The sequence below is a fragment of the Ursus americanus genome, chromosome 23 (genome assembly GCF_024610735.1).
Source record: "Ursus americanus isolate L20-20 chromosome 23, mUrsAme1.1.p, whole genome shotgun sequence".
In the NCBI taxonomy this organism is placed as follows: Eukaryota; Metazoa; Chordata; class Mammalia; order Carnivora; family Ursidae; genus Ursus; species Ursus americanus.
Window position 1 is genome coordinate 16,715,269 of NC_142149.1, and position 25,917 is coordinate 16,741,185.

At 38.1% G+C, this 25,917-nt stretch overlaps 1 protein-coding gene across 1 annotated transcript in view; it reads left to right on the forward strand.

Moving 5' to 3' along the window:
- The first annotated feature begins 2,723 nt into the window (after positions 1 to 2,723).
- Positions 2,724 to 25,917, forward strand: part of NSF (N-ethylmaleimide sensitive factor, vesicle fusing ATPase) — a 147,125-nt gene continuing 123,931 nt past the window's right edge. Inside the window, exon 1 of the mRNA XM_045814603.2 lies at positions 2,724 to 2,809. Coding sequence (XP_045670559.1) covers positions 2,798 to 2,809 — 12 coding nt within the window. The 5' untranslated portion in view covers positions 2,724 to 2,797. The remainder of the gene's footprint in view (positions 2,810 to 25,917) is intronic.

A 25,917-nucleotide genomic window follows, 5' to 3' on the forward strand; every position in this document is an offset into this window, starting at 1 on the left:
TTCCTCACTGTTACTTATTTTAGACACTGCTATATCTAATTCATTATTATGTCATTATCTTTTGTCCTTTCATACGAGGTACCTAATACCCCTTTCCTCTCTGACTCTATCCCTAGTCTCACCTCATCCACTTCCTGCCTCTCTAAAAAAGCCCTGCAGCCCTTAGAAAATTATGCTGGTCATTTACACTTCAGGATAAATTTAGGGACATCTGGCTGGCTCATTCAGTAGGGCATGTGACTCCTAATCTTGGGGTTGTGAGTTGGAGCTCCATGCTGGGCATTAAGATTACTTAAAAAAAAAAGGGATAAATCTAAATCATTGTTAGCTGTCTTACCTACTTTCTCATTGTAAATGAAAAACATATTAAAAGGATTTCAGGATCAATGAAGAGCTGAGGGAGGTATTTTTTTTGAGGAAGAGAAGGAAAAAGAAAGTGACAAACAAATGAAGACAAAGAGGGACAGTCAGATTTTGCAGAAGACAGAAACCAGATAAACTCCAGGGGTCTAGATAATTCATGAATGGTCTTTTCAAGGTGTCACCATTGTAGTGAATCAGCTCTCACTGTTTTCTATCTTCCTCAGGATAGAAAAGGTTGCAATTGCTTGGGAGAGAAGCATCTGATTGATTGAGCTTAGGTTCTGTGCTCCCTCCTGGGCCAGGGGATGGCAGGGCACCTTGTCTGACAGTTTCCAAGCTGCATGAGCTGGAGGAACTGTGGCCAGAAAAAGGGGTCGTGGATGTGGGGCAGCAAAATATTTATTCGTTATCGACTATCACTGTAAGAATTGCTCAAAGGTGATGCAGAATCAGTTCCACTATTTCTAAGATAACCCTGAAGATCAGAGCAAGGCACAGATGGGAAGTACAGGCACTGTGACAGCCTGGACCAGTATCTCAGAATCCTTCTGCTCCAGCTGGATACTAAGCACCTTAAAGGCAAGAGCTCATGCCTACCTAGTTTCTTTGATAGGTGGACCTGTAGGACAGTGTACATGATGCTATTGAATTTATACCACTTTGGAGACGCTACAAAGGGTGGCCTATTACTCGCTCTAAACAGACACATTGGAACCTCTCCAGCGAGCCTATCTTTCCTAGGTGGTAAGTATTCCTCCCTATTGGAGAGATTAAAGACATTTTTCCTTGCAATCTATTTTACCTAGTACCAAACCAGTGGTGTATATATATTTGCATTATTCTCTGGCCTTGAAAATAATGTCAAGGTCATTGGCCTGAGAACCAATATCATATTCTGGATCTGTTTGATAAATCTCTTTGATTTACAGATTCAAATTCAAAGTATCAACAAATATAAGACACAACCATTAAGCTCATCTAATTATATCTCTCACTTTGCAGATAAGGAAACAGGCTCAGAGAGCTTAAGAGATATGGCAAGTGAGTTGGCAAAGCAAGGGAAGGGACAAGAACCTACACCTCCAAGCTCACCAATCCATTCTCATTGTTTTTGTAGCTTTTGCAAGTTAATAGATCAGAGTTCAACTAGTTCTGTCTTTCCTGACAAACTCAGATCACTGATTTAGTTAACATCTGATTTGTCCAATAAAGCAATGTGGTTCTCAGGCACTGCGTGAGAGTTCATAAAACTGGCCTGATTTTGTTTCTTCTGTGTCTGGCCCGCCTTCAGGCCACTTATTGATTTTTATTCCCAATTTTAAACCGCTAAGTATGCCCAGCTCTTCTAATTTTTTCCTTTGCTCATGTTGGAAAAACTATTTTGACCTAATCAACTGTGAGAAATGAAAGATAAATCCTGTTGTTTCTCCTGTCTTAAGAGCTGATAGCTTATAGAAATACAAGCTATCAGGGGCAGGGGCAATAAAAGCATCAGGGAATCTGCTAGGCAGAATCTCTCTTCTTGCAGGGTGCTGCTGCTGCTGTTGTTATAATTATTTATTCTAATAATTATTATCCCCTATTCTGAGACTCCAGTGAGGAAATGGTATAGTAGAAACATCGAGGTAAAAAAAAAAAAAAAAAAAAAGAATGAATTTTGGGCATAGTTCATTCAAATTCCGCCGTATTGTCTAAAATGAAACAATACTGGGGAATTTTAAAGATTGTTAAAATTATTACCTTTATAAATGAATATACCTAATAATGAAATAAAAAATATAGAAAATAAAGGTATAGCAACAATCACAATTCACTTTTAAATTTTTAGAAAATACTGTTTTCCAGGCTACACATAAGCTAAATACAAATGCCAACGTTGATTAATTTCCAGGAGCTAGGTAAACAAGCTCGCCTACAGAAAAACGCTTGAATTCACGCAGAACTTGAACTCAGAACCAACTTCGGGCAGGACTCTTAGGCACATTTTCACATTTCAATGGATCTGGAAGCAGAAAGTTAAAAGGATGAGAGGCCATTACTGGGCAAGCACCAGCGGGCAAAGAGAAGCTGAGCTAAGGGATTAAAACATCACAGGCCTTGCTACAAAGTCCGGCGCAAACGGTCAGCTGTGACAAGACTCGAAAAAGAAACCATTGAGAAAGTCGCTAGCGGATAGGCACTCTGCAGAAATCAGTCACAGCACCCGCAGCTCCCGCTCAAAATGGCGCCGCCGCCCCGCCCGCCCCTCGGCAGCCGCTGAGCCTGCGCGCGCCCTACGGGACGGGAGCGCCGGGGACGCGGCCGGGCGCGGGCGCGGCCTCACGACGGCTGCGCGCCTGCGCGAGGGCGGGCGACGGGCGCGCGCGCGCGCGCGGCGGGGGCGGGCTTTACTAAGCGCCCAGCTGCAGCCGCGGAGCCGGACGTGTCCGCGAAGATGGCGGGCCGGGTGAGTGCCGGCCCCGAACCTGCGGCTCGAGGCGGGGGCGCCGGGCTCGCGGGCACTCCGAGGTCCGGACGGCCCCAGGGGAGGGGGAGTGAGTCCCAGCAGATGGGGGGTTGGAGGGGGCGGCAAGCCAGAGAAGGGCTTGAGGGTGAGAAGGGGGAGCGGTGGCAGGGGATTGCCCTTCCTCAGAAACTCCATTCCCCTAAGGAAGCTCGAGGGGAGGTGACCCCCTCACTACCCTGGGTCTCCTGGGTCTCCTTTAATTCTCCCTTTCCATGCCTTGGGGCTTGTTACCCGCTTCCCCCAAGCCAGCCGCAGAATTGTGGCGGTCCCAGCCCCGTCGGACGGGCTTTGGGGGTTTCTCTGCACCCCCTTGCTAGGGCTTATTAGGTGCAGCCGCTGGAATAATTGCGGGGGATCCGTCTGCTGCGTTGGGGCGAGTGCTGTGGGAAGGATCATTAGGAACCCATTTCTGTTTCTTTAGAGTGAAAGGTCTTGGGAAAGGAGGAGGAGGTGCAAATGACTTTGAGTGTTAAACCCCAGCCATCTGGGGGACCTGTCACTGTCGGAACAGGCAGGAATATCTCCAGCTTGGAGTGGGGATGCATTTGAGGGTGTCGCGTTTTGTTTTTATGAATGACAGTCGCTTTGAATGCAGTAGGATATGTTGAGTTTCAGGGTTTAAATTTTACTTCCTCCTTTAGCCTCTTAAGATCGCGGTGTAGTATGGGTTTGGCAAGGGGAGATAGGGCTGGTTCTGTGCTGTACTGCAGTGTGCGATGAGCTAAAAGCTCTCTGAGGGATGGATCTTGCCCAGAGATTACACTGGTCATAAACCTGGGGACATTAACTGCGTCACTAGGGGATAAGGATGTGCTTGACTGATTTATTTGAACAAGTTTGCGTAGATTTATGCTCTCCTGCAAATATCCTATATAAAAGAAATTGTAAATCGTGAGATTATGGAGTGGGAAGAGACCTTAAAGGTCATTTAATTTGACCTCTTTCTCTTCCTTTTCCCCATAGCCTCCTTTTATCTATGGCTACTCCCTCTACCCATGCTTCAGATTCTCTTTTTTTGCACCCAAAAAACCCCACTCCTGTGCATTCACCTGTTTCCTCTCAATATACTTAAGCTTCTCCCATCTTTAGACAAACCCTCCCTCAACCCCCACAGCTGTCTCCTTTCTCTTCCCATTTTTCAGCCAGATATTTTGATAGAGTTGTGTACATTTATTGTCTTCCATTTGCTTACCACCTACTCATCCCTCAGCCCACTGTGGTCTGATTTCTGGCCCTATCAGTCTACCGAAAAGTGTTGCTAAACTTAATTGACATTTTTCATTCTTTGGCTTGATGTCTCCACAGCATTTGACATGGTTGACCATTGCCTCCTTCATGGAAAATGCTCTTCCTATGGCTTCTGTGCAGCTTGCTCCTGTTTTTACTCACACCTCTCTTTTGCAGACTCACCCTCCTCTACCCTGTTATTCAATGCAGATATTCCTCAAGGCTCTCTTCTCCATTTTCTCTTGGGGCAATCTCTTCTAAGCCTACAGCATCAACTACCATCCATATGCCAGTGATTCTCAGTATTTTACTCCCAGTTCAGATCTAGCCTTTAAATTCCAGATCAATATGTCAAACTGCCTATTTAAAATCAAGGCACCTCAAACTCTACTGTTCACATCTAAACCTATGATCTTACCCCACCTAATTAGTACTTTTCCTGTTTTCTGTTTCAGTGAATGGCATCACCGTCCATAGGCTGGAAACCAGTGCCCCCCCCAGTAAAATTCATCACTGAGTTCTATTCCACCCAACCCCATCCCTTCCCTAAAAGGGTATTATTAGGTCCAAAGAATATGGCTTGGGCACTGGTGCTTTAAACTATACCCAAATAACCCACTGGACTACGGGTCACGTGGATTTTGTCATTTTAATATCCTAAAAGTCTCTTCAATCTGTCCACTTCTGTGCATTCTTATTTCCACTTCATTTCCCCAAACTACCATCATTTGTGGTTTGGACTACTTCGGGAAGCTCACTAGAGGTCTCTTTACAGCATTTTCCACATTGATTGTTTCCTCCCATGCCTGTTGCTACTTAAACCCCTACCTCAATAGCATCAGGTTACTTTTGGGAGAAGATCAATCCAAATTGGTCCTGTAAGGCCCTTTGTGGTTCTACTCCTGCTTCTTTCTACTCACTGCCTTACAGTCTATGCTCAGGTTATATAAACCATTCAGTTCCTTGAACTTTAGTAGTGTCTCTTACCACAAGGTCTTTGCATGTGCTGTTTCCTTTCTTTGTGATGTTCTGTTCCCAACCATTTACCTCCTACTCATAGATCACTCATCTACTTAAGGGAAGTCTGTTCTGATCCCACACAAGTCATGGTCCTTTGTTATATGCTCTTGAAGAATTGTATTCCTTTCCTTAGAGATTTATCTATTTGTCATTTTAAATTTATTGGTGTAGTTATTTGCCTTTACCATTTATCTTTCATGAAAAAAGAGACCGTGTTAGTTTTTTATTCATTATCATCACTTGTACTTTGCACACTGCCTGGGACCTAGGTGCTCAATACATTTTTGTTTAAAATGAAACTAATCTAATCTCTGTTTGAATATTCTAGCAGTAGAGGGTGCATCACCATTAAAGCTAACCCATTTTAGTGTCATGTTAGAGAGGTCTTTTTCATATGGCGTCCCAAGTAATTTTTAGCTCTTTACAGCTACATAGAACTAAACACAATTCCTTTTCCATATGATAGGTCCTCATATATTTGAAGACAGGTTACATATTCTCTCAGATTTTCTCTTTTGGTAGTCAGACATCCCCAATTCCTCAAATATTCTGTATTCCAAACCCTTCATCATTTAGATTACCTTCCTTTGGAAATGCTGTTTTGCCAATGTTTCTTCTAAAATGTGCCCCAAGTGGAACACAGTGATTAGTGAAGAATATGCTGAACGCTTACTACCATTATTAATACAGGTAAAATTGTATTTGCTTTTTTTCTGTAGTAAATCACACTCTTGGCTCATAATGAGCTTGCAGTCAATTAACTCTCATATTCTTTTAAGATTGGCTCCCCCACCCCATTTTATGTATTGTGCAATTGTTTTATTGAACCTAAGTATAAAACCTTACATTTATCCCTTTACAATTTTTTTTTCTTTATATCAGGACCTATCTACTACTTGTTCACGCTCTTCTTGGTTCTCGATTCTTTCATGTTATGCAACATAGTAGCTCTGTCTGCTGATTTTGTTTTCACCTATAGGCTTAAAATCATGACTTCTGTGTCTATATTCAAGTCATTGATAAAAAGGAGAATAAGACGGGTCAGAAATAGCCCTTGAGCGTGCTCTTAGAGACCTTCCTCTAGACTGATAAACATCAGTATACTTTGAGTACCATTACTTAAATACAAACATATCTCATTTAATCCTGACGAAACCACTCTGCAAGCTAGGTAGCATTAATATTGTTTTTCTCAGAGATAGGGGCTCCTTAATCTTCCAGGTTCATAACTAACAAGAAGCAGGGTCAGGATATGAATTCATCTCAGTTTGCTACTATTACCTGCTTCACCAACTTTGTTGCAAGGGTCTAGAGAAGAGTAGATTTACCTTACCTAGAACTTTTGGAGGTTGCTGCCAAAGTTTAATTTTTAAAAACTACCGTCTATCTTTTGGAAAATCTGAACACCTTTGGCCCATCCCTGATTTTCTTGTTTCTTCTGACAACTATAATTTCCTAGTAACTACTTATTGTTGTTTAACAAATAGAGTTAGCCTTGTTGTAAGGCTTTTAAAATGAGTTCTGAATTTCCTTTTGTGGGAGAAAAGCTATTTTGAATTATTTTTGCTTTTGGTTAGTTTAATTTTCTCATTCTGACATCTTGTAAATGGTATTTATATTCACTATATAATCGAAGGCTTTTTTTTTTCACTGAATCATTATATCACATGTATCACTGGTAGCATTAGTAACCTGTATATCTTGTCTTTTGCTTTTTCTGGGCAAAGGAGAGCATCATGTTTAGTTCATCTGGGAAATTGGCCGAAGAATAAAATGTGTGATATTATTCAGTAAATAGCATTTAGGTCATCAGAACTGATGACCCTAAAATATCCTGAAGCTCCTAATCTCAAAAGCAAAGAACCTGAAAGGAAATAATTCTTGTCATTATCTTCTTCAATGTATTTACTATATGAGAAAAAACAAGGAATTGTAAGTTGGATATGTTTTATAATAAATGATGAATTGATTTAAACGTGCTTGATTCCCTTTGGCCTTTCAAAAAGATTGAGTTAGGTAATTAATGTTCTTGGCTGTCTTAAATTTTTGCTGGTAATAAAGCAGATTCTATAGTTCTAATTCTTATTACTTACATTGAATACGGACTCTTAGTTATAAATGAACTCCCCATACAGATGGCTACCACTGCCCCAGGCCTCTTATGCACTATCAGAACTCTTATGCTACAGCTTCTCTGGAATCATAGAATCAGAAGTGGAGGAAAGAAAGAATCTGAAATACAGCCTTAAATGTTTAGGAGAGCTGACTCTAAGTATGGAGAGGCTCCCGAGTAAAGCTGTTCTATTTGGTGTTGCTTTCTTGGCCCCTTCTACTACCACCACCACCACCACCACCACCACCACCACCACCACCACCACCACCTGGTTACTGAAGAGAAGAAAGGCTTTCCACATTTCCTGAACTTTTTTATAATCTTTTAAAATTGCCAGAAATTTCACTTGCTGGAGATTCAGCAGTGCCTTTCTGAAAATACACATACAGTAATGCCAGTAAAGCCAGTGGATCCCTTTCTTCATAAATTCTTACACCTTGTTGAGGTAATCCGTTGTGAAGGAATAGGAATAAGATGATGTTAAATAGGAATCTAAGGAGTTGAATGAGGTGTAGAAAGAAGTTAGAGGGGCACCTGGGTGGCTCAGTTGGTTAAGAGTCTGCCTTCAGCTCACGTCGTGATCCTAGGGTCCTGGGATTGAGCCCCGCATTGGACTTCCTGCTCAGCAGGGAGTCTGCTTCTCTCTCTCTCTCCCTCTGCCCTTCATCACGGCTTATTCTTTCTCTCTCTCTCTCAAATAAATAAATAAAATCTTTTTAAAAATTTTTAAGAAGAAAGATGTTAGAGGTAAAATTTACCTAATCTCACGTTTTTCGAGGGCAGGCTAGTATATTTAGTATCAGTATACTGATGAAACTTGTAGCCTAGTCTAGAAACCTAGCCATTTATTTGTTTATGTATTTATTTTTAAAGATTTTGTTTATTTTAGAGAGCGTGAGTGGGGAGGGACAGAGGGAGAGAGAGAGGGGGAGGGAGAGAGAGAATCTGAAGCAGATGATTCCTGCGCAGAGCCGGATGTGGGGCTCTATCCCACGACCCTGAGATCATAACCTGAGCTGAAACCAAGAGTCTGATGCTCAAATGCCTGAGCCACCATGCGCCCCAAGAAACCTAGCCATTTATAACATTTTGTGGGTAAATGACATCTTTACCAAATAATCGACCTTCAGGTAGTTTTGGAGCACAAGTTCTGAATTGGGAATAGCTTATGTGCAATACCACAAGTCCAATCAAACAATACAGAATGTTTTGTAGTCTTGTTTCGTAAAGTCAGAGTTGCACATCAACTTTCTGCACTCTTACATGCAGTAGTTATTGTTTGTGTGTGTTACTTTAGTGGAGATTTTAAAAAGTATCTTCAAATGCAATATGTTTTAGAAAATAAAATTGAACTATTTATAGCACTATTAAATAGCTTCTTTTTGAAACAAAAGAAATTTATGCTTAAAGTGGATGTATTCTTTTTTCAAGTACTTAAAACAAGGTGCAGAGGTATAAGGTGAAAGTATACTATTGGGAATGCCTGGGTGGCTCAGTCAGTTAAGCATCTGCCTTTGGCTCAGGTCATGATCCCAGGGTCCTGGGATCGAGTTCCGCATCGGGCTACTTCTCAGCGGGGGGCCTGCTTCTGCCTCTGTCTGCTGCTTGTGCCCTCTCTCTCTCTGACAAATAAATAAAATCTTAAAAAAAAAAAAAAGAAAGTATACTATTGTACTTTTGAAAATTCTTGAATTGTCAGAACAGTGAGCCCCTGGAAACACCTGCACTGGCAATATACTAGACACTTTGCTATAGTGCAGTTCTTAAGGGTCCATACTCTGGGTGTGTATCTTCGGTAAGAACGTCTTAATGAGATCCTCTCTCACAATTCCGTATTAATACCACTGAGTGGGCTCTGAGGCCTACACTATGTTGTCTTTCAGTTTCCTAGAGATTTAATCTCATAATTTCCGACTTATTTTTTATGGTGGAAACTATTCCTTTCTTGACTGTAAGTATTTCTAGAAATTCTGTGCATTTAAACAAGAATAATTTATATACACTTTAAGAGATTTCAAGCATGGGGCGCCTGGCTGGCTCACTCAGAAGAACATGCAACTTTTGATCTTGGGGTTGTGAGTTCGAGCCCCACATTGGGTACAGAGATTACTTAAAAAAAAAAATCTTAAAAAAGATTTCAAGCATGCTGAAAAGTACAGCAAATAGCATGTATCCATATGCTCACCACCCAGATTTAAGTGTTAACATATTGTGATATTTGTTTCAGAACTTTAATTTTTAGAAATAAAACATTACAGATCCAATTGAATCTCTTTTGTATCTCCTTTTGATTTCACTAACCTTTCCCCCAAATTAACCACTATTCTGAAGTTGGTATAGATCCTTTCTGTTTACATTTATGTATGTTTGTGCCCATAAGTAATAAATTGTTTTGTGTGTTTTAAAAATATATATAATGATGTCATACTGTATATTTCCTTCTGCAAACTGCATTTTTTAAATTTAAAATGACATTTGAAATTTAGTCATGTTGATATATAGAGAGCCAGTTAATTCTGTTTAACTACTGTGTAGTATCCTATTTTGTGACTGTTCCACAATTATCTCTTTTCTTATCTGAGGATAATTTAAGTGGCTTCCAATTTTATTTTTTATGGAGTATACATTCTTCTATATGTCTCCTTACATGCACATGTAAGAGTTTCTTTAAGATACATGTCTAGAAACTTAGACATGTATCTTATGTAGAATTGCTACATAGAATTGCTGGGTGATGAGTTAACCTTTGTCTTTACCTAGTTATACCAGTTTGCACTCTTGCCAGCAGTATATGAGTGTGTGTTACTCATGTCCTTTCCAGCACTTAACATAGCCGACATTATAATTTCTACATTATGATAGGTATAAACAATCTTACTGTTTAAATTTGCATTTTTTCGGGGCGCCTGGGGGGATCAGGCGGTTAAGTGTCTGCCTTTGGCTCAGGTCATGATCTCAGGGTCCTGGGATAGAGCTCCGCATCAGGCTCCTGGCTCAGTGGGGAGCCTGCTTCTCCTTCTCTCTCTGACCCTCCCCACCTCATGCTTTCTCTCTCTCAAATAAATAAAATCTTTAAAAATAAATAAATTTGCATTTTTTCCCTAATTACTAGTGAGATTGAGCAGTTTTCATATTGGTCATTGGGATATCTCCTTCTCCAAATCATCTTTGTATAACCTTTGCCTATTTTTACCTTTTGGCTATTAGTATTTAAAAAAAAAATTAATTTGTAGAGTTTTCGTTTTGTGGGGAGTAAGGTATGCTTTGGAATCTCATTCTTATTTAGTTGTAAATAGCTTCTCCCAGACAGTGGTGATATTTTCATGTTTATAGAGTTTTAGGTTTAAATTTTATTATAGCTATAATTACTTATTTGTTACCTTATGATTATTGTGTTTGTGTGCTTTAAGAGAAATCTTTTTTTTTTTAAGGTTTATTTATTTATTTTAGAGGGAGAGAGAGACAGCAGGGGAGGGCCAGAAGGAGAGGGAGAGGGAGAGAGAGAATCCTGAAGCAGACTTCCCACTGAGCGCAGAGCCCACGCGGGGCTCAATCCCAGGACCCTGAGATCATGACCTGAGCCAAAACCAAGAGTCAGCTGCTCAGCCAACTGAGCCACCCAGGTGCCCTAAAAGAAATCTTTACCTACTTTCAAGTCAAAAAGATACTCATCTCAAAAGTTTAAAATTTTGGGTTTTACAATTTGGTGTTTAATTCGTCTGGAATTTGGGGTGCCTGGATGGCTAAGAGGGTTAATCGTCTGCCTCTGGCTTAGGTCATGATCCTAGGGTTCTGGGATCAAGCCCCACATCAGGCTCCCTGATCAGTGGCAAGTCTGCTTCTTCCTCTTCCCTATGTGATCTCTCTCGCTCTCACTCTCAAATAAATAAGTAAACACATCTTAAGGGGAAAAAAAAAAAGAAAGAATTCATCTGGAATTTATTTTTGTGTTTGGTGTGAATTGGGAAGCTAATTTTATCTTTTCCATATGTATAGCCAGTTGTCCCAACGTCATTTATTGAGTCCATCCTTTTTTCCCACTGATTTTAATGCTATATCTGTGTTTTATAACCACCCTAAGTCTGGACTCTGTTATTAATATGCTGTTTGCCTATACATGCACCAGTGCCACTGTTTTAATTAAAATAGCTTTAATATTATATTAAATGTATATCATATTATATATTTTATAATAATTGTATTATTTGATGTTATATATATTGTATGATAGCTTTAAAATTATTCTTGATATATGCTAAAATTATTCTTGCCCCCTCCTTATTTTTCTTTATTTGGCATTTCTTGACCCTTTTCCATATGAAGGTAATCTTTCCTCTTTTAAAAAATGTCTTTATCTTTTTTTTTTTAAGATTTTATTTATTTGACAGAGACACAGGGAGAGAGGGAACACAAGCAGGGGGAGTGTGAGAAGCAGGCTTCCCGCTGAGCAGGGAGCCCGATGTGGGGCTCTATCCCAGGACCCTGGGATCATGACCTGAGCCGAAGGCAGACGCTTAATGATTGAGCCACCCAGGTGCCCCAAAAAATGTCTTTATCTTTAAATTTAGATTTATCTTTATTGAGGTGCCTGGCTGGCTTAGTCAGTAGGGTGTGCAACTCAATCTCAGGGTCATGAGTTCAAGCCCCATATTGGGTGTAGAGATTACTTAAAAATAAAAAATCTTTAGAAAAAAATTATCTTTATTGTCATTGATTTTGACCTGCATTTTTCCCTTATGTTTTACAAGAGCAGATAAAAGATAATTTCAATAAAATTCAGCTGAATTTACTCTACAAAGCCGATTTCCTTTTCTTTTTTTTTTTTTTGACATTAAGCCAAAAAGTACTAATAATTTATCAAAACTTTGTGCTCTATAGATTTGAAACCAAATGAATTAGCATCAGCTGTTTGTGAGTAATGCAGGGTATTTTGGTCCTTTGCTAAATTCAGAATGAAGTGCTAAAGTTCTCACGTGTTTTGCACTAGCCATATAGATCTTTGGTAATGTAGAAAATGGGAAAATTATTAAAGTAAGAAATAAGTAGTCATTTTTCAAATCCAACATTCACTTATTTTTAAAATCCCTAAATAATAAAAGAATATTTTAGGGTTTTGCTGGTGGATTTTTAAATACTGTAAAGTGTTTTTAGTGTTATGTGCATATGAACAAACATTTTCTTACTTGGTTGACAAGCAATGAAAATAGCAATTATCGCTAATTCTGGGTCTTCCAAAGAACATCAAGGTGGGGGAATTTAAAAAATTTAGTTATCCTAGTTACTTTTCTCCTAGAGAATAATATTGACAGCATTTTGTGAGATGATAGAAGACGTGGTTCTCACTGTTTGAACAGAGCCTGGTGTGGATGTATTACTCAGTGAATGATTGTTGAGTGAATGGATGAACATTTATTTCTAAATACCTTAATAAATCATCATTTTGGACAATGTAGTTTGAATTTTAATGTTACATTCTCTGCCAAGCTGTTGAATTCTGTACTGATGTTTATTCTGTTATTCAGATCATTAATAATGTGGCATAGATCTAACTTTAAACAGCTGCTGGATTTCATGCTAGTCTTTTTTCTCCATGTGCCGATATTGAGTCTGATTATTGTTTTTTGTATAAAAAGCCTCCCAATCAATTTACTACTTAACAAGCATCAAAATAAACTTAATTGTATTTTTCAAGTTAAATGATGAAATGGCCTAAGGGCATTATTGAAGCCTGTTTCCCACATTTCTATTGTAGAAAGAAAGGAACCTGTAGGTATTTCTGTTTTTATGAAGATTATTTCTCCTTACTTAATACAGTGATTCTCAAAGTGGAATCTGCAGACCAGCTAATCAGTATCACCCGAGAACTTGTTAGAAATGCAAATTCTCAGGCCCTACCCCAGGCTGATGAAATTAGAAACTCTGGTGGTGGGGCCCCTGCAATCTCCTTTAACACATTATCCAAGTGATTCTGATGTATGCTAAAGTTAAGAACCATTGACTTGGTACATGGTGCTCTCCAGATTGCTGAAGATAATTTTCCCATTTCTTTCCAAATGTATATTCAACCTTGTTATTTCGAGATTTCAGGATTATTGCCTTTTCTTCCCGTTAATACCTTGAACTGTATCCAATTCTCAAACATTTAAGAATGCAAAGTTATTTCCTGCAGTATAGTGAATTTGGTATTTGAAGTGCTCTTCCCATAGAAACAATTTAAAATGCTAGATAGCATGGTAACTATCGTTAAAAATGATATATTGTATACTTGAAATTTGCTGAGAGTAGATCTTAAGTGTTCTTACCACACACAGAGAAAATGGTTAACTATGTGAGGTGCTGGATATGTTAATTAGCTTGATTGTGGTTGTCATTCCACAAAGTATACTTATATCAAAACACCACATTGTACATGTTAGGCAAAATTCCCTGAAGCTGAACATGTATGTATATGCTATGACCCAGCAGTTCTGGAGGCTGTGTGTGGGGGGGGTGTATATCCAATAGAAATTCATACATATATTATTCAAAAGACATGTACAAACATGCTGATAGCAGCAGTATTCATAATTAAAAACTGGAGACAACTCAAATGGATAAATAATGGTGGCATAGTCATATAATTATATACTATAAAAAGCAATGAAAATGAATGAACTAGTGCTGCATGCAAGAGTGTGGATGCGTTTCACAATCATGACATTGAGGGAGAGAAGTCAGACACAAAATTGCACATACTATATGATTCTATTTATATAAAGTTTCAAAAATAGGCAAAACTATGATTATTTCTGATGATAGAAACAAGATACTGGTTATCTGTAGTTGGGGGTAAAGGGCTAGTAACTAGGAGGGGGAAGTATGGGAGGCTGGTATTGTTCTCTTTCTTGAACTCGGTGTGTTCACTTTTTAGAAATTCATTTAGCCAGACACTTTAATGTACGTACGTTTCTGGAGGTATGTTTTTCTTCAATAAAAGTTGATTTAAAGAAATGGTAGTTCTTTTTTTTAAACTGGGGTGAGGCTCTAGGCCTTCTATTTTTGTTCTGATTACTTCTTCTAGGATTCTTCTCTTCCCCTTCACCCTTCAAAAGAACATAAGTACTACACTTCCATCAGGATGTCGGGAATTAAAAAGAGAGCTTCACAAACATTGTTTTCATTTCTTTAACATTTAGAGATAACTTTTTAGAGTAAGAGCACTAAGTTACTGAATAAAGATATCTTAAACTAAATGGTATTTTACAGTTTTGAAAACACCTTCACAGATCTTTTCTTGTTAGATTCTCGGAGCAACCTTGAGTTGGCACTCTGTAAATTCAGTTCAACAAGCAAAATTCAACAGAATAATCCACAGCTAACATTATACTTACTGGAGAAAACTGAAAGCTTTCCATTTTAAGATCAGGAACAAGATAAGGATGCCTGCTCTTGCTACTTATATTCAATGAGATATTGGAGGTTCTAGGTAGGCAGTTCACAAGTAAGGTAAAGAAAAAAAAAGTTTGGAAAGAAATAAAGTTCAATTTGCAGATGACATGATCTTATATATAGAAAACCCTAAAGAATTTACAAAAAATGAATCCAGCAAAGTTGCAGGATACAAGATCAATATACAAAAATCAGTTGCATTTCCATACACTAGCAATGAACAATCTGAAAATGAAATTGAGAAAACAATTCCATTTACGATAACATCAAAAAGAATAAAGTACTTATGAATAAATTCAAGGAAGTACAATGCTTGTACCCTAAAAACTACAAAACATGTTGAAAGAAATTAAAGATCTAAAGAAATGGAAAGACATCTTGTGTTCATGGATTGGAAGACTTAATATTATTAATGTAGCAATACTCCCTGAATTGATCTGTAAATTCAGTGTGATCCTCGTCAAAATTCCAACTGCCTTTTTTCCAGAAATGGATAAGCTTCTCCTAAAATTCATATGGGGTTGCAAAGCCATTGAATCCACAACAATTGGAAAAAGTAGAACAAAGTTGCAGGACACACACATGATTTCAAAACTTACTACAAAGCTATAATAATCAAGATGATGTGCTGGTGGCATAAGGATAGTCATATAAACCAATGGAATAGAATTGAAAGTCCAAAAGTAAACCCATAAATTCATGGTCAATTGATTTTTAACAAGCATGCCAAGACCATTCAATGGGGAAAGAACAGTCTTTTTAGCAAATGATGCTGGGACAGCTGGATATCTTCATGCAAAAGAGTGAATTTGGACCCCTACCTCACACCACATACAAAAAATTAACTCAGAATGGATGAAAGATCTAAATCTGTAACATTCTTAGGAAGAAACATTGGTAAAAATCTGCATGACTTGGGGTTAAACAGTGATTTTCTTTTGGGTATGACAAAAGCACAAAAAAATAGATAAGTTGGACTTCATCAAAATTTAAAACTTTTATGCATCGAAGACCACTATCAAAAATATGACAACCCACAGAATGGGAGAGAATATTTGCAAATCATATATCTGATAAGGGTCTAGCATCCAGAATATATAAAGAACTCTTGCAACTCAACATTAAAAGACAACAATATAAAAACAGGCAATGGAAAAATAAAAATCGGTAAAGGATTTGAATAGACATCTCTCCTAAACAAATGTGCAAATGAGCAGTAAGCATGTGAAGAGATGTTCAACATCATTATCATTAAGGAAATGCAAATTAAAGCCATGATGAGGGGTTCCTGAGTGGCTCAGTTGATTAAGCATCTAACTCTTGATCTCAGCTCAGGTGTTGACCTCAGGGTGGTGAGTTCAAGCCCTGCGTTAGGCTTCACGCCCAGCCTTAAGAAAAACAAAACAAACCAATGAGGTACCACTTTACACCCGTTAGGTTGGTTATAGTTTAAAAAAAAGAAAAAGTGTGGGTGCTCATGCAGGGAAATTGGAACTGTTATCCTCTGCTGGTGAGAATGTAAAATGCTGTAGTCATTGTGGAAAACAGTGACAGTTCTTCAGAAAGTTAAACAGAATGACTCAGCAGTTCTACTCCTAGGTATATAATTAAGTGAGACGAAAGTACATGTTTGTACATAAACTTGTTAGATGGATGTTCATAGCATTATTCATAATAGCCAAAAAGTGGAAATAACCCAATGTCTATCAGCTGATGACTAGATAAACCAATGTGGCCTATTCATACAGTGTGAATGATCTGGTCACACACTGCAACATAGAAAATCTTGAAGACATTATGCTAAGCGAAAGAAGACAGTCCTACAAAGATGACAGATTTTATGATTCTGTTCATATGAAATGTCCAGACTAGGTAAATCCACAGTGACAGTTAAACTAGTGGTTATCAGAGGGTGAAGGGAGGGGAAAATTGGGACTAACTACTAATAAGTACAGGGTTTCTTTTTGAAGTTTGCTGGAAATGTTCTGGAAGCGTTAGTGGTGATGATTGCACAACATAGCGAATATTGTAAAAACCACTGAAATGTACACTTTAAAATGATGAATTGTATGTTACATGAAATTGTCTTAGTCTTTTTGGGCTGCTATAATAAAATGCCAGAGACTGGGTAACTTTAAACAGCAGAAATTTATTTCTCACAGTTATGGAGGCTAGAAGTCCAAGATGAGGGTGGTTGAAGTTAACAGTGGACTGTTGTGATCCTTGAAGATGATGAAATGAAACTATATTATATGCTTAAATCATATTGAAGGTGCCTATAGGATGAAAATATGCAATCTTCAGTTATTCACCTTAAAATAATTTTTTCTCTTCTAAGTATGAATATTCAGAATGAATCATATTAAAGAATCATTTAAAGAGGAGTAATTTTCTTGTGTTGTGAGAAACACACCTAGAGCTGGAGTGAGGCAGATACAGTTGACCTTTGAAGAACACAGGGGTTAGGGACATTGACAATGGAAATTCCAGTTAGAATTTTTGACTCCCCCAAATCTTAGCTACTAATAGTCTGTTACCAGAAGCCTTACTGAGAAATGGTTGAATAACACTTATTTTGTATGCTGTATTCTTAACAGTGAATTAAGCTAGAGAAAAAAATGTTAAGAAAATCATATGGGAGGCACCTGGCTGGCTCAGTTGGTAGAACGTGTGACTCTAGATCTTGGGGTTGTGAGTTTGAGCCCCACGTTGGGCATAGAGTTTACTTGATTAAAAAAAAAAAAAAAATATATATATATATATAAAGAAAATCATAAAGAAGAGAAAATACATTTATAATACTGTAATGTATTTATCAAAAAAAAGCTTCATAGAAGTAGAGTTCAAACCCATGTAGTTCAAGGGGTCAACTGTAATGTTAGATTTTGGTAATCAGAAAGAATTGTGGGCTGGGATGTTTGCAGGTATGTGAAGCTCTTAAAACTGTGTCTGATTCATAATGAAACTCCCCAAACACATTAGCTTTTTTTTTTTTTTTTAAGATTTTATTTATTTATTTGACAGAGGGAGAGGCAACACAAGCAGGGGAGTGGGAGAGGGAGAAGCAGGCTTCCCGCTGAGCAGGGAGCCCAATGCGGGGCTCGATCCCAGTGTACTGGGATCATGAACTGAGCCAAAGGCAGACACTTAACGACTGAGCCACGCAGGCGCCCCTTAGCTATTATTATTAACACTCCTCCCTCACCACTACCAAATGGATAGTCTGTTGTCTCAACACCATTATTGAATAGTTTCCCCCACTGATTCTCAATCTTGTATATTAAGTTCTCATGTATATTTAATCCTATTTCTCTGTTAGTAGTTCTTTTTTTTTTTTAAGATTTTATTATTTATTTATTTATTTGACAGAGAGAGAGACAGCCAGCGAGAGAGGGAACACAAGCAGGGGGAGTAGGAGAGGAAGAAGCAGCCTCCCAGCAGAGGAGCCTGATGCGGGGCTCAATCCCAGAACTCTGGGATCACTCCCTGAGCTGAAGGCAGACGCTTTAGCGACTTGAGCCACCCAGGCGCCCCTCTCTGTTGGTAGTTCTACTCCATGAACCGTTTGTTTTTGTACCAGTACCATCTTGTTTTAATTATTGTATATACATGTTTTGATGTCTAGTAGGGCCAGTTGCCCTCATTCTTCCTAAAAGTTTTCTTGACTAACAAATTAAGAAAATTCCCTCCCATTTCCTCTACTGTATTTTACTTGGCAGTTCCTTTACTGTATTGAATTTATGAATGACCCGTTGGGATTCTGCTTATAATTACATTACATTTATAGGTTAATTTGGAGTTCATGATTCCCTTACAATATTGAGTCATTGCATACAATAACATCATATTTCTCTACATTTATATGGATATTCTCTTATGTATTTCCATTGATTTTCTTTGTGAGGGTCTTATGCATTTTGCTAAACTTTTTTCTAGTACTTTAAACATTTTTTGTTTCTGTTGTACTTGGAACCTGTTGTCTATTTCTTATTTATAGCAGTTTTTGATTATATGTATTTATCTGCTTAGATAGGCATTAATTTTCTTCAACTTTGTAGATATATTTCTCCAAAAATTTAAAAATTCAACCAACACTTATTGAGTCCCTATCATGTGCTAGATATTCTTCCAGGTACTTCTCCAAATTCTTAAATAATTTATTTTAAGGCATTGACGAACTTCCCCAGATTAATGCAGCCTTGGAGAGGAAATTGTTTACAGTGCCAAGGACTCAGTTAACTGACTGTGATTTAGTGCTGTACTGTCATTGGTTAACCTGCCCAATATAAATAAATTTTAACTCTTTGTATGATTATCAAGTGGTTCTGTGTCTCAGACCATATTTTATTTTTATTTATTTATTTTTTAAAATGATTTTATTTATAAAGAGACTGAGAGAAGGAACACAAACAGGGGGAGTGGAAGAGGGAGAAGGAGGCTCCTTCTGGGAGCCCTTCGTGGGGCTTGATCCCAGGACCCTGGGATCATGACCTGAGCCGAAGGCAGACACTTAATGACTGAGCCACCCAGGTGCCCCTCAAACCATATTTTATAGCTTCTTACTGAGTTTGCTAGACGTGCTTTTTCTTTATTTACAAAAATCCTTGTCACACCATTATCAAAAGAAAATTAGATTTAACCAACATGATTTAATTATGAAGAAAAGACACACACAAAGGATGAGTCAGTGTCTTGTATGTCAAGCGTAATGACAATGACCTTTATTAAGCATGTCCTTTGAGTTATTTCCTAATGTGTGTGGTCATAACTATCTATACAGAAGCAGACAGAGATCTAAAATGAAATGCCATCAATCAACTTTAAAGATTTATTTATTTGAGAGAGAGGGCGGGGGGGGGGGAGAGGGAGAGAGAATCTCAAGTAGACTCACTGCTGAGCGTGGAGCCTGACGTGGGGCTCAATCTCATGAACCTGGGACCATGACCTAAGCCAAAATCAAGAGCTGGATGTTTAACTGACTGAGCCACTCAGGCACTCCACCGTCAATTAACTTTAAAACAAAAATTTTAATTTGGTAAAATTGGAAAATGCACAAAAAAAGATGAAAAAAAATCATCTGTAGTTCCATTATCCAATTACAATTGTTTTTTACATTTTGGTGTGTTTCCATTTAGTTGATTTGCTATTCTTTTAAAAAATCAAACTGTAAAGTAAAACTTATGTGTATTTTTTCATATTCCTGTGATATAAACCCCTCAATATATTGTGATATTTAAGTAAGTGGATATGTTGTAGTTTACATAGCCTTTACTTGGAAATAGTATTTTTAGGTTGCTTCTAATTCATCACTGTTAAGATAATGCTGTAGAGGACAATTTTGTACATAGAAGTTTTCAATATTTAAAATTATTTCCCTGGGTGCCTGGCTGGCTTAGTCAGAAGAGGGAGTGACTCTTGATCTTGAGTTTGTGAGTCTGAGCCCCATATTGGGTGGGGAGATTACTTAAAATAAATAAATTTAAAAAGAAAAATTATTTCCGTAAGACAAAGGTTATTTATTGTAAAAGTAATTTTAGAATTGTGAAAAGTGAAAGTGTTTCCCTTATGCCTTCTTGTTTCTCCTCAGAAGTAAATACTGCTATTTTAGTGTGTATCTTGTTTATTAAAAAAAAAAAGGTTACTCTACACACTGTTTTGTAACTTAAGAAACATTTAGCACTATATCGTGGACATTTGCCCTTGTCAGCAACACACAGAGGTACCTTGACCTTGAAATGGCTGCATAGTTGGGATTCTTTTAGCCACACCCCTATTAATGGCATTTATTTAGGTTTAGGTGTCTGTGATTTTTTTTTTTTTTTTGCTATTACTGAGTATCTTTAGGATAGTTATAATAATAGCTAAGATTCATTGAGTATTTACTCCACATCAGTAAATGAGGATTATCTCATTTAATTCTCATTGTTGTGTATGTGTGGGTGGGTGTGCCTTTCTTCCTACTATTTTCTCACTTTTCTGTCCCTGCCCATAGGGAGGGTAGAACTTTAGCTCAAACTTCCTTGCCTCTTAGGGGAAGAATTATTACAGGGGAAAAAATCCTTACTTATTCTTCTCAGGAGGAAGAATTACCAATCTGACTGTCAGTATGGGACATTTGTGCCAGAAGAAGTTGTAGGTTTTATCCTTCCACTTTGACTTCCTGTGCCCAGGACTGGCCAGTATGGGCAGTACCCTTGGACTGGCCTTTTAGAGGTAGATCTGACCATTCTTTTAGTTCTGTATGTTTCCTGCGTCTGGGATGAGGACTGGTTGGGGAGTGAACGGAGGCTGTTCTGCAGACCAAATTGTCTCTGTCTACCACGTAGGAGTGTGGATGTATCAAGGTCTAGGTCTTTGTTATATAGAGATAAGGGCCCCATTTTGAACTTGTACTGAAACTCTGTTTTCTAGTTTTAGCATTTATCCTATCTTTGCAATGGAAATTATTAGACTGTACAGCCATTGAAAAATCAGAGCATAATCTTTCAACTTTATTGAGTTATAACCTATATACAGTAAAAGGCAATCAGGATGTAAAACACTTATCAGGCGCCTGGGTGGCTCAGTTTGTTACGTGTTTGCTTTTAGCTCGAGTCATGATCCCAGGGTCCTGGGATTGAGCCCTGCATTGGGCTCCCTCCTCAGTTGGGGAGTTTGCTTTTCCCTCTCCCGCTGTCCCTTCCCCGTGCTCCCGCTCACTGTCTCAAATAAATAAATTCATTTGAGATAGAGGGAACGAGAGACTGAGCACACAAGCAGGGCCAGGGGAGTGGAAGAGGGAGAAGCAGGCTCCCCACCAAGCAGGGAGACTGATGTGGGGCTTGATCCCAGAACCCTGAGATCATGACCCGAGTGGAAGGCAGATGCTTAACCAACTGAGCCACCCAGGCGCCCCTGAGTAAATAAAATCTTAAAAAACCATATAAAACACTTCTGTCATGTCAAAAAGTTACTTCATGCTTCTTTACTGTCCTTTTCACTCAGGCAAGCACTGACTAATCTTTTTGTTGCTGTTGCTCTAGATTACTTTTGCCTCTTCTAGAACTTCATCTGAATATGAGGTGAAATTTACATAATATCCAGTGATTTGCATTTGGCTTCTTTTACTCATTATTATGTTTTTGAAGTTTACTCATGTTGTTGCATGTATCCATGGTTTCTTTTTAAGTGCTGGGTAGTATTCCATCGTATGGCAGTACCACAATTTGTTTTTCCATTCATGTGTTGGTAGGCACTTGTGTGTCTTTCCGATTTTTGGCTATAATGAATAAAGCTTCTGTGAACATTTGTGTACAAGTGTGGCTATATGTTTTCATTTCTCTTGAATAAAAAGCTAGGCCGACTTGCTGGGTCACTAACTTTATAGGAAACTGTATTACGTCTTTGCCAGTATTTAATGTTGTCAGCCTTTTACATTTTTCTTTGGGGTCCCTCCCCCCAAAAAAAGACCAAAATTGGAACTTGCTTTTTTTCTTTTTCAGGATAAATCTGTAAAGGAATTTTAAGTCCCTAAGGGATGTCAGGAGGTTCATTTATTTGAATAGTTATTGGTCTGAAATGAATAAGGTAGAAGTATCCCTACAGGCTCTTTGAGAGATAACTTTAAGACTAACTTATTTCTACTCCACCACTTATAGGCTCACATGACTTCAAATTTTAACAGAAATTATTACCGGAGTTTATAGCATGGAGTGATCTCGAGGCCTGAAGACAGATATCACTGATGGGCTTTCTCACATAATCCTAGACTAGCCCTGTCCAGTGGAAATTTCCACAGTGATAGCTACTAGCCACATGTGGCACTTGAAAGGTGGCTAGTGCAACTGAATGGAATTTTTTATTTTAATTTTAATAGCCATCTCTGTCTAGTGGTTACTTTATTGAACAACACAGTTCTAAAATGTTATTTTTCAGCAAAGCTCGTCTGACAAGAAATAATGGAGTGAGACTTGTCAGCGGAGCTGGCTCTGGGCAAGTTCATGTTATCCGTCCTACTTCCCTTTCCTGTGGGGGGTTTGGGTGTCTCTAGAGAGATGTAACCAAGCCTCAAGCACCGCAGAGGAAAAGCATGAGGATTCATGAGTGTTGCAGTTAGCTAGGGTAGGGGCAGTTATTTGGCAAGGAGCTCTTCTAGTTAGGTACTGCACTCTGTTTTTTTCTATTTATTTTTCCCTATTAAATTCTTTGGTAAGTGACAAAGCATATATTTAATTAATCCAGTTCTTAAAGTAGACCTTTGGATGGAATTATGTTATTTGAATTCAAAACCTGTATAATGTTGCCCAGAGGAGACCTGGTTAAATCCTTCCAATTTTTTTTTTTGATGAAGAGAAGCAAATTCTCTTTCTGCACTTTAATAAAGACTTTTTTTTTTTAAAGATTTTATTTATTTATTTGACAGAGAGACAGCCAGCAAGAGAGGGAACACAAGCAAGGGGAGTGGGAGAGGAAGAAGCAGGCTCCCAGCAGAGGAACCTGATGTGGGGCTCGATCCCAGGACTCTGGGATCACGCCCTGAGCTGCAGGAAGATGCTTAACGACTGAGCCACCCAGGTGCCCCTAATAAAGGCTTTCAAGTAATGATATAATTGCCTCTGCTAAAGTTTCCATTAAAGATTTGTTGAGATTTTTGTTCTTTTGAGTAGCAATGAGTTAATAATTTTTTACATTTCAAGTTATTAGTGAAAACATTTTATAGCCTTTAGATGGTTAAATGTTCTAGTAACTCAGATAACTGAACTTATAAAATTGCCTATCAGTGTGGTATTTTCATTTCATATTAGCTGCATGGCTGTAGTGGCTGAGTTTTTATTATTGTTTCCTAGAGGCAAGTTCAATGTTAGAAAAATTGTGGAATTTTCCCTTGGCATTACTGTGGTGGGTAAACAGCTACTATTTATAGGAATTTATATTTTGATGATAAAATGAGATACCCTGCTTGGCTTATCATAAAAACACAGATGCTTCTAGATTCCACTAGGAAGGCCTTTTGCTCACAGCATCTGTTTTGGTTGGCTAGCCAGATGACTTCTACAGAGTTTTTTACTTTTTTTTGAAGGACACTACCTCTTTGGCAATTTTTTTTTTGATGGATGTAGAAAAGTATTATAAATAATATCCTGTATCAGACAGACTGGAAGCCGACCCCCCCATCACTGCCTCTAGTTATTTGTGCCTCTGTGTAATCCCCTCATATACTTGAGTATATGGGACAAGCAGCTTGCTTCTACCCAATAGATTATGGCAAAGGCAGTGCAATGTCATTTCCATAATTACATCATGTTACATAACACTCCAGCTTGCTAGGGGACTCAATGTACTGACTCTCCTTGATGGCTTGATGAACTAAGTGACTATATTAGGAATGCCATGTAGCAAAGAATTGAGAATATTCTCTAAAAACTGAGGGTGTTTTACAGCAAGAAGCCTGGACATTCAATCTCACAATAGCAATGGAATAAATTCTGCCAATAATCCCAGTGATCATTGAAGCAAGCCTCCAGATGAGAGTGCAGTCCAGCAGACTTCTTGATTATTGCCTTACGAGATTTTAGACAACCCAGATGAGCCATGCCTAGGCTCCTGAGCAACAGAAACTAAGATAATAAATGTGAGGACACTGCCTCTTTGACAACTAAACAAGTTTATAAATGAAAAGGTTAACTCAGGGGTGCCTGGGTGGCTCAGGTGGTTAAGTGTTTGCCTTTGGCTCAGGTCATGATCTCTGGGTCTTGAGATCGAACTTTGCGTCGGGGCTTCCAGCTCAGAGGGGAGTCTGCTTCTCCCTCTCCCTCTGCCTCTCCTCCTGCTCATGCTCTCTCTCTTTCTGCGTCTCTCTGTCTCAAATGAATAAATAAAATCTTAAAAAATAAAAGGTTAATTGAGCATCTTGTACATTTTTTATTACTTTGGCTATATCAGTTCTGTGTAATTTTGAACTATTAGATAAATTAAATTATGTCACTTCATACCACTTCCTAAGTAACCTTGAAATGTCCTTTGTGTACATGTCCTTTGAACAGTTTATTCTGCAGTTAGATTTATATTGATCCATAAATTCATTTATTCAGCAGATGTTTGATGAGCATTCACTGTGTACCAAGCTCTGTACTAGTCCTGGGGAACCACACATGTAAGCAAGATATAGTTGAGTTCTTGAGAAGCTTACTGTCTTTTATGCCATGCACACATGTAAACAGACAATAAAAATAGGTGCTTTCATTTGAACTTTATCGTATCAGTTTAGTGGGGAGGGAAAGGTCTAGAAAGGTCTTCTAGAAAAAGTAATGTCTGAGCTGAGAATTGTTGAAATGAGTAGGAGTTGGCTAGGCAAGAGGCTCAGCATTAGTGGAGAGAGAAGAATGTACAAGGAAGAAGCTTATAGATGAGAGAGACCTGAGGATGGGTAGGAAACTAGAAAAGTTTGATAAACTTTTGTTAGATGGCTAGTCAGACTGACCATGGGCAAAAAACCATCTCATTCATAAAGCAAACTTTTGATCTAGACTTTATTCATCTCATGTTCTAAATAAGTGATTTCCAAACATTTTATGAATCCCATAAGTAAAACATGTTTTGGTCCTGTATCTCCAATATGTATACATATGTACTTACAAGTGACATACTAGTAGCTTATATACATAGTAAAACATATACAAAAAGAGTTAAAAAGGAACTAAAGATGTAAAACATATTCTCTATTTTATTAAAAAATACGAGCAAAGTGCTACTTCATTATTCTTTAAAATCTTGGCCTAATATTTTATGATATACTTTTTTAGAGGTCTGTTTTCTAAATGCAGTTAATTTTGATGCTTGGATTATCTGCAAATCCTTCTGGTGCACATAGCCTGCTTTAGGGACCATTGCTCTAAACAACTGGGATGACTGTATTTTAGTTAAAAACAAAGCAAAAAGTAATATATTTTGCTTTATACATTTGTATTTGGAAGGCAAATTTAAGAAGAATCAGCTTTGGCTTGAGATGTAAAGAATGAGTACTTTAGTCATAAACTACATGTCATGACTACAAGGGTCATATTTCACTAACTAGGAAACCCTAGAGAATGGTAGAAGGGTTATTGGTTAAGTATGTTATATGAAGGAATGTTTTGCTAGTAGCTGTTGATCAAAAAGATTAATTGCTGCTTTGAAAAAATATATACCCTCCAATTATCTTTGTTGGAGGTATTTGGATGATGGTCTTTCTTAATCCTTAGGAGATGTGGCTCATGCCACTTGGGGTCTCTTATAAAAATAT